Here is an 8,748-nt window from a genome sequence, read left to right as displayed (position 1 = left end):
TTAAATTTTAAAAAAATCATCACAAGCTTGTCAATGGCCGATTAATTATCAACCTTAAGTACATCATTTTCATATCAATAATAATCATAAAATGAAGTAGTGTAACAATTACACATACAAACAGACATGCGTATATATAAAAAAAATAGATATCTAATACATTTTCATTTACTGAAACTTGAAGAAATACGAGGTTCTGCAATCTATCACAAGTTTAACCTAAGAGCAGACACGCCCCCTTTATTACAAATTAAAAAAAAAACACAAATCCTTTGTATTACAGCCAAATTTTAAGCACCCGATGTAGTTTTTTTTATATAATCACTATCACAAAAGATAACACGAATTCTGAAAGAGTACCAACCTATTTGACAACTCACGAAGCATGTACTTTTTCTTTGGAGTTATTGTGAGAACTGATCGTTAATTTCAAATACGTCCGCTATTTATATGGCAGGAGTTGCCCAGTGCATTATCTTTTTTCATTTATTATGGGCTGTTTTAGACTTTATGGTAATTTTCTGTGGTTTGACTTAACAAGAACGCCTGTTTTTATTATTTTTTTATTGTTTAAGGTTGTTTATTTTGCTTGCTGTTGGAGATTTTATTAATACAATTATTCTCTGGAAGCGCAAGTATGTTACGTTTTTGCTTTTCTTTCCCGCCTTTTTTTTATATTTACAATTTTTTTTCTTATTTCTATCCATTTGTTCTTCTAATCCTGCCTTTAGTTTATGAAGAAAATCGTATTACAGACGTGTCAGTCACAAGGAAAATAATATAGGTGAAAATATCATGTCCTTTCCGAATTTTTATGATAATTGTAATCATAATGATACCAAATATTAATGAAAATAATATCAATATTGATGAAAAACAACAATAATAATGATAATAAGAACAACATTCATACTAATAGTAATAACAGTATATGCTACGTTTGTTAACATCCTTGAAAACTTTAATATTTAACTAGAAAACATTCCCAACGGAAATTCGGAAATAATTCCGCCAAATCATAAAATTTCACAGAGAAATAAATGACAATGAAACGAAAGGGAATCAAAAATTGGATTAAAAATTGATGTGAAATTGAATTTATTTTCTGACGTCGCTCAAACCTCATGAGGATTTGAAACGGTCGTTGCGATTGGCTTGGTGGCATGAAAGGCGACTTATGATTCGCCGTGTAGGAAAATTTTGTTATTTAATGACGACTTAAATGTTAAGAGATCAGAAAGATGTTCAGGATTTCGTAGATTTATCGATTCGATGTCCTTGTTTACTTCGTGTACTTTGTTTACTTTGCTTTGTATGGAAACTAATGTGCAAATATCATGAAATTCTCAAATAAATGAAGAAAGATATTCAAGGATTAAAACAAAACAATGAAAAATGGATGAAGGAAAAAAAAAAAAAATCCATCAACCAATCCGAGAGTAAGATCGCCTCTGTCAACCAATCACCATCCGAGATCATCAATCCAACCAATGAGAGTGTCTTCTCCTCATCAGTCAACCAATCAGCATCAAGTTTCAATCCAATCAACCGGGAAGACGTCAGCCATTTCCGCAGAACCGCTCGACCAGGAAGAACAATTAGTCTTTTCGCCCATTTTTCTCCCTTATTTTCATCTTTTGGAAGAAGGTAAGCGTGGATTTATGACGTGAATTTTGTTATTGAAGAACTCGAGAAACGAAGGCTGTCTGTGTAACCTTTTTTATGGAGTTATTTTCCGTTTTATTTTTTTTCACGGCTGGAACTTACAGGTGACTTTATTATCGTAAGGATTTAAACTATTGGTTAATTGTTGATTAAAGAGTTCAGAGGTTCAAAGCCAATGTTGATAGGTGGATAAAGAATCATTATTTTGTGTAACAGATGATTATAATAAATATAAGTGCAAATGACGTAGATGTGGATTTTAAACATGAAATCCATCAATGTTTGAGTGAATGTTGTTAGAAATCCGCCAGGGTGATTTTTTTTAAATTTTGTAAGAAATCCGTGATTGTTTGTTTGAATATGATTAAATTACGTCAGAAGGTTTACATACTGTTAGAAACTCGTCTGTGTTTACGTGTTCTTACAAATCTGTCAGCATGTTTGTTTACATGTTTGTTCGAATGTTTACATGCTGTTAGGAATGAATGATGGCATGCTGTAAGAGTCAGTCAGTTTCTTTGTATGGTGTTAGAAGTTCTTCGAAGTGTTTCCATGATTACATTTTTTAAAATAGGTTCGCGTCATAAAACTCATAGATCTTTTGGAGGAGCGTCCATAAATGCTCACAATCTGTGGACATTTTGTTCATTGGGATCTCGCTAGCTTTCTGTTTCTCCCCTCTTCCTCCTACCTCCTCGTCCCTCCTCCTCCCTCCTCCTCCTCCTCCTCCTCCTCCTCCTCCTCCTCCTCCTCCTCCTCCTCCTCCTCCTCCTCCTCCTCCTCCTCCTCCTCCTCCTCCTCCTCCTCCTCCTCCTCCTCCCTCCTCTTCCTCCTCCTCCTCCCTCCTCTTCCTCCTCCTCCCTCCTCTTCCTCCTCCTCCCTCCTCTTCCTCCTCCTCCCTCCTCTTCCTCCTCCTCCGTCCTCTTCCCTCCTCCTCTTCTTTTTCTTCTTCCTCCCTCTCTTCTACCTTCTTCACCACTTCCTTTTCCTCCTCCTCCTCCTCCTACCATTCTCCTCCTCCACCACCTCCTCTTCTTTTTATTCCTCCTCCTCCCCCTCCCTCTACTCCTCTTTTTATTCCTCCATCACCGCTTCCTCCTCTTCCTTTTCATCATTCTTCACCTCCTCTTCTTTTTCTTCCTTCCCCCCGCCCCCTCCTACATCATCCTTTCAACTTCCTCTTCCTCCTTTTCCTTTACCTCCTCTTCCCCCTCCTCCTCCTCCACTTCCAACCTCTGCTCCTCTTTCTCTTCTTTTTTTCCGCCTCCTCTTCCTCCTCCTCCTCCCACTCCTGCTCTTTCTCTTCCTTTTTCTTTTCCTCTTCCTCCTTCTCCCACTCCTACTCTTTCTCTTCCTTTTTCTTTTCCTCTTCCTCCTCCTCCCACTCCTACTCTATAAGTTGTTTCGTATCAGATTTATATTTGAAAATCACTGATCTGTTCAAAAATGTCAAATTTAGGTCGGAGCTTCGAGAAAGAATTGATTTCAAGGACCTTCTTTGGTGGTACATTTTCTTTGATTACATCAAAATGCTTGACTTCCCAAGGTGGAATTCTGTGCTTTTGAGGAACATTTTGATCAAATACTTGCATGTTATTACTTATAAGGTCATTGCAAGTTTCCTCTACCCAAGCCGACCTGTGTCTCCGAGAGTTGACTACTCTGAAGGGCCTCTTTTGCTAAACTGTCATGTGGTCTCACGAGTTCGATAGCTGTCACGGTGTCCATTTCAGTAATTCGGTCGCGAATTCTTGATATTCCTGGTTCCTTTCTCATATTTAAGATTTTAGTTTTCCTTGGCCATCCCAGAATAATTCGCATGACCTTGTTTTGCATTAATTCCAATTTCGTAATTGACTTGCTCGATTGAGTTGTAAGTGCAGGTGCGGCGTAATCAATCAAGGATCGAATATACACAGCATACACGAGTCTTATTATACGGATGTTGGCCCCAGATGCGGCCAACCTGCTTTTACATTTCTGATGAAGGAAATTAACATCTTCAGCTGATTGAGGCATTACTCCCAACTGAGATAACTCGCTTTATCTTTTTTTTTTTTTTGTTTTGTTTTCTTGACAGCAAATTAATTAAGGTTTCTCTCTCATGGTGAGGTTCATTCTAACTAGTAATAGACTCATTGTTTAAAGAATTTAGACTAGAAACTTTGGCCTATTTTTCAACTAGTTCATTAGATTTATGTTGTGGATTAGTGTCTGCTATTTGACATGATTCCCTATTTTTGTTTTTATTTATGTCTTTCCAGGCTTTCCTCAAAGGCGCATATGTATTCAATGTATAAACAAATGCTTCCCATTTTTTCCTGCTGTTATATAGCAGTTCTGTCTCTAAGCTCATGTAAAGCTTCCTGAAAAAGTTCTAGCAACATTGGAAGTCTATTCCTTCTATATGCTTTACCTATTTTCCTAGCAGTATGTTTTAAGGTAGATGATAATCAATTTCTTTTATTATATATGTGGCGTGATTTGTTATTTCCTTTTTATTAGCATCTATAATATCATGAAATGTATGTTTTTTTATGGTAAATCATCATTAAATGAGCAAAATGAGACAGGACAATAGTCATTGTACCAACCTGTTATAAAGCTAATGAACTCAAGCGAATTTCCACCAGTGACCTTTATTCTTTGCTTTTAAATGTCCAGTAGGTTAGTGTTGTCATAGGAATCTTTAAATCTGACATTATATCATCAACAACTCTAGACGTATGATCAACATCCTTTAGGTTAAATCCAATACACCATCTAGTACTTCACCGAATATATGTGTTGGTTCATTACTACCAATTAAAATGACGCAATCATGACTTGATCAGGTGAAGCGAGCTTGTTCCATTTCCGTTGAAACGATCAGGGCCTCGTAGTGTAATGACGTGCATTGAAATCACCAGCTATTACAGAAGGCTCTGAGGAAATGCAATCTGGTATTGCATCAATATCTACAAGATTTGATTGGGTATATAGATTTATGATGTTTAAACTTGAATCTTAATACCATGAAAATTAGATTAAAATTAAATGTCATTTATATTCACATTTATACCCTAGTAATGTGTAGGGCAGAGTATTTTTAACATAAATCACGCAGTCATTGTGAGTTCAAAGAATTTATGACGGATGTGACAGAAGTTTAGGACGGCGTTGCCAACAGGTACCCTGCACACCTGCAAGCAAATTACATATCTATCACTCAGCTTTCTTTATTTTGTTTAGCCTTTTCATTTGATTCTAAAACATTTTTCATTAAGTCTATTTCTCCTTTCTGTGTATCGATAATATTTCAAAATTCTTTCACTGTTTCCTAAAAATTATTTTGTTATCTTTTCAACTGCAGTTGTAAACTTATCACTTGTCACTTCACTAACAATTCGGTCTAGAAGTCCCTTTACCGTCACGATGTTGTTAGACAATCCGCCAGTCCTTATGCCTTCATGACGACGGCTGCTGGCTGTCCATGCGTCACTGCTGTAGTGGTGGGCCAGAAGTTTTCCTTCATGGCGTTCCCCTCGTTGACGTGCGTCACTGCTGCTTCCCATTGCCCCCTCATTTGCGTCACCTCGTCTGCATTCCCCTGCGTTGCTGTCTCCCTCACGCCTCCTTGAACCTCCTTGGCGACATCGGGGCGCTGCCATGCCCTGTGAAAGAGGAGCCCTCGATTTGGGCTGCTGCATCTCTGTTGCGCTGGGAAATGACAGTCGCACTGGGCAGTCTCCGTGCCAAACCTTGACACCCTTTCGTATGCAGTTGATACATTTTTCATTGACATTTTGTCCATCATCAACCTTATCATTGCACTCTTGCATAGGATGTTTCCCAGAATAGATCCCTCACCAGTAGGACTTGCTCCTGCACTTCCGCGCCACGTGTCCCCATTTCTGGCACTTGTAGCACCGTCGTCCTGGAATCTTTTAGTAGTCTGTCTCCACGAAGCGGACGGCACGCTCCGGGGACCCAGATTTTCTCTTGAGGAGCGTCGGGGCGAGTCCACTCTGCCACCACTGCTTCTGCTCCTTTCAGTCTTTTCGCTTTGCTGATAGACTCGCGAACTTCTAGTATCTCCACATCTTGGTGAAGACTTAGAGCGAAGATAATGGTGTTGAATCTAGATGAAGTTTGCTGTACCTCTGGTGAGCCTAGTTCCTGAAGCTTTATATACCTCCATGCTCCTTGTTTAAAACATCTTCTATGGCTTCTTCGTTTCGTTCTAGCATCATGAAGTTACGTGCATCCCGGTTGAAGACCATTTTGTTGATGAGCCATCTGTGTTTGGAAAAGACGTCGCTGCCTTCTTGGATACCGAGTCTCACTCCTCGCCCGTCGTCGTAGCGGTGGCCGCGTTCGGTGGGGCTGCTCGCCACGTCGCGTCGTCGGTACTCGGACAGATTCGCGGCACTGGGTTGCAAAGTCTCGCTATCAGTTTGCTCTTTTGCCTTCCCTTGGTCTGTCTCTCTTGCTTCTTAGCGTTGTGGAGTCCTCTTCATCTTTCTCCATCATGATTGGTTCATCGTTCTTCTGCAGTTGTTTTCTCCTCCCCCCCCTCTCTCATCTTCTCTTTGCCCCCTCTCTTCTGTCTCTTTCTCATCTCTTAAGTCTCTCTCTCTCTCCTCTTTTAAGTCTCTCTCCTCTCTTAAGTCTCTCTCTTCTCTCTTTCCTCTCCTCTCTTTCCCCCCCTCTCTCTCTCTTCTCTTCTCTCTCTCTTTTCTTTTCTTTGGTTTGTATTTTATATGATATAAAATAGATATTAAGTGAGATTTCGTTTCCAGGTTTTGCGGGCTTGGAGAGCCATGGAGACAAACGGCGCAGACAGAGGCCATAGCAACACTCCCGATGATTTGAAATCTTACATGTTGGCTGTTGACACTCTGAAGACGCGACCTTCAGTGTCGATCTTCAGGATACCCTGCCTGCCCAGCGAAGAAGGTGCTGCTAACACCAGAGAGGATCCGCCGCACGACAGTAAAGCCGACATCTCAAAGGAGACCGTGGAAGGAAGTGGCGATTGCAAAGAGATCGTCAACCCCCAGGAGCCTCCTACAGCGGGCTCCAAGGCAAGCCCCAGGCACATTCAGGAACATACAGCGAGCGATTCTGACAGCCAAAGGGCGAGAGAAGGAGACAGGAACAGGAGCCCAAACACAGACAAAGGAAAAAAGGACAAGCGTGAACCTTCCACAGTGTGTTTCTCACCTCAACCAGTCTTGACGCCGAGTGAAAACCGGAGGGAACCTAAGGCTCTTTTTTCAGGGAGGAGAGGCCGTGGAAGGAGATCTGGCATCGTCAGAACTCCCTTGGAAAACAGAGTGGAAGCAAAAGGCCACAACTCAGCACCTTCAGCTTGTGCTGGAACCAGTCTCTCCCGCACACAGACGCAGCGTGAGGCTTCGAACCGAAGTCCGAAGTCACTGCCACTTCCCGAAGGCCCTGGTGGTGGCACTTCATCACAATGCGAGGCGAACGTGCCACTACTGCTGAAGAAGTTGCAGTGTCACAATACTGTAAAACAAGTACGTTCATACAGATCATCGGAACGAACCGTCCAGCAAGGAAGTGACCACTTCGTGGCGCAGAGCCAAAATGCAAACCTCCTTTACAATCTTCGGCAACCCCCGAAGCAGCAACATCCCAAAAGGCAGTTCAGGGTGAAGCCCTTTCATAAAAGAAGGTCCCTTCACATCACGCTACCGCAATGCACTCAGGAGGGACAGAAGATCTACTTTGTGTTGAGTGAAGTCGCAAAGGCTTTTAACTGTCAAATAAATACGTGCGAGGCACTCCAGGACGTTTCAGAACCCAGAGGAATGGTGTACTTACCTGTAGGTCAGTGTGCTTACAGGCCATTTGTGCCAGCACCCGATGCCTCCCCTTGGCTCCATCCTCATGCCCATGGGAGCCAGACGGCACTCACCAGAGCCAACCAGGTGACCCGTGACTGTGAACGAGCCACTTGTGAGAGCCAAAGGAAGTCCAACAGAATCCAGGATCAGCTGATGTACGAGGAGCCGTTTAGTAAGGCACCTGGCGATAATGAATTGCTCCAGACATTATACCCGGAGGTCATTCTGAGCACAACTCATCCGGGAGCTATCGAGGGTAGTGGATGAAGGATTTATATGTGTCCTACGCTTCGCCGAGAGTGGAGGAAGTGGATGTTACTTACTATCATTATCTTTATTGCGATTATCTTCAGTGAAGAATGATGCGGCAGAAGAAAAGTTACTTTAAAAAGTTTTATTTCAAGAGCAATAATATCCTCATTTTTTACGGCAGTTTTTTTTTCTTTTCTTTTTTTCTTTTTTGTACCAGTCGTGAATTGTTTTCTTATTTGGTGTCCCAGAGGTAATATTTTCTTCAACCCTTGAAATATGAATTATAAAAGTTTATGGCAATGACGGTTATTCTAATGATATATGACCATATATGTCTCAACAGGTGCTTTAGGTAGGCACTGTTTACAGAGTGCTGGAATTAGTTTCCTTTGCTTTATTTTTTCAGGATTTATAATCTTCTGGTTACTATAAGAGGAAAACTTGTGAGCTTACGTATTCTGTATGTGTGGCAATATATATGATAGCATTCAATGATTGTTTTTTTTTCTCATTCCCCTCTTCTCCCCTCCCCCTTTTCCCCTCTTCCTCCTCCTCCTCCTCCTCCTCCTCCCTCCTCTTCCTCCTCCTCCGTCCTCCCTCCTCTTCTACCTTCTTCACCACTTCCTTTTCCTCCTCCTCCTCCGTCCCCTACCCCTCCTCCTCCACCTCCTCCTCCTCCACCACCTCCTCTTCTTTTTATTCCCCCTCCTCCCCCTCCCTTTACTCCTCTTTTTATTCCTCCATCACCGCTTCCTCCTCCTCCTTTTTATCATTCTTCAACTCCTCTTCTTTTTATTCCCCCCCGCCCCCTCCTGCATCATCCTTTCCACTTCCTCTTCCTCCTTTTCCTTTACCTCCTCTTCCCCCTCCTCCTCCACTTCCAACTTCTCCTCCTCTTTCTCTTTTTTTTCCGCCTCCTCTTCCTCCTCCTCCTCCCACTCCTACTCTTTCTCTTCCTCTTTCTTTTCCTCTTCCTCCT

At 41.8% G+C, this 8,748-nt stretch overlaps 2 protein-coding genes across 2 annotated transcripts in view; one reads left to right on the top strand and one right to left on the bottom strand.

The window, feature by feature from the left end:
* LOC122266285 (uncharacterized) overlaps nucleotides 1-415 on the bottom strand; it is a 7,278-nt gene extending 6,863 nt beyond the window's left edge. Inside the window, exon 1 of the mRNA XM_043035954.2 lies at nucleotides 365-415. The gene's annotated coding sequence lies outside the window, so the exon portion shown is untranslated. The remainder of the gene's footprint in view (nucleotides 1-364) is intronic.
* A 1,101-nt stretch (nucleotides 416-1,516) lies between these two features.
* Nucleotides 1,517-8,261, top strand: LOC122266284 (uncharacterized). The gene is made up of 2 exons (XM_043035953.2): nucleotides 1,517-1,647; nucleotides 6,447-8,261. Exon 2 carries the CDS (start codon nucleotides 6,468-6,470, stop codon nucleotides 7,782-7,784), a length of 1,317 nt encoding a protein of 438 aa, XP_042891887.2. The 5' UTR covers nucleotides 1,517-1,647; nucleotides 6,447-6,467; the 3' UTR covers nucleotides 7,785-8,261.
* Nucleotides 8,262-8,748: the final 487 nt, after the last annotated feature.

The sequence above is a fragment of the Penaeus japonicus genome, unplaced genomic scaffold (assembly GCF_977035675.1).
Source record: "Penaeus japonicus unplaced genomic scaffold, GWHDUDI00000001_assembly GWHDUDI00000038, whole genome shotgun sequence".
NCBI lineage: Eukaryota > Metazoa > Arthropoda > Malacostraca > Decapoda > Penaeidae > Penaeus > Penaeus japonicus.
Note: the sequence above shows the minus strand (reverse complement) of the source record. Positions and strands in the feature narration are given on the sequence as shown.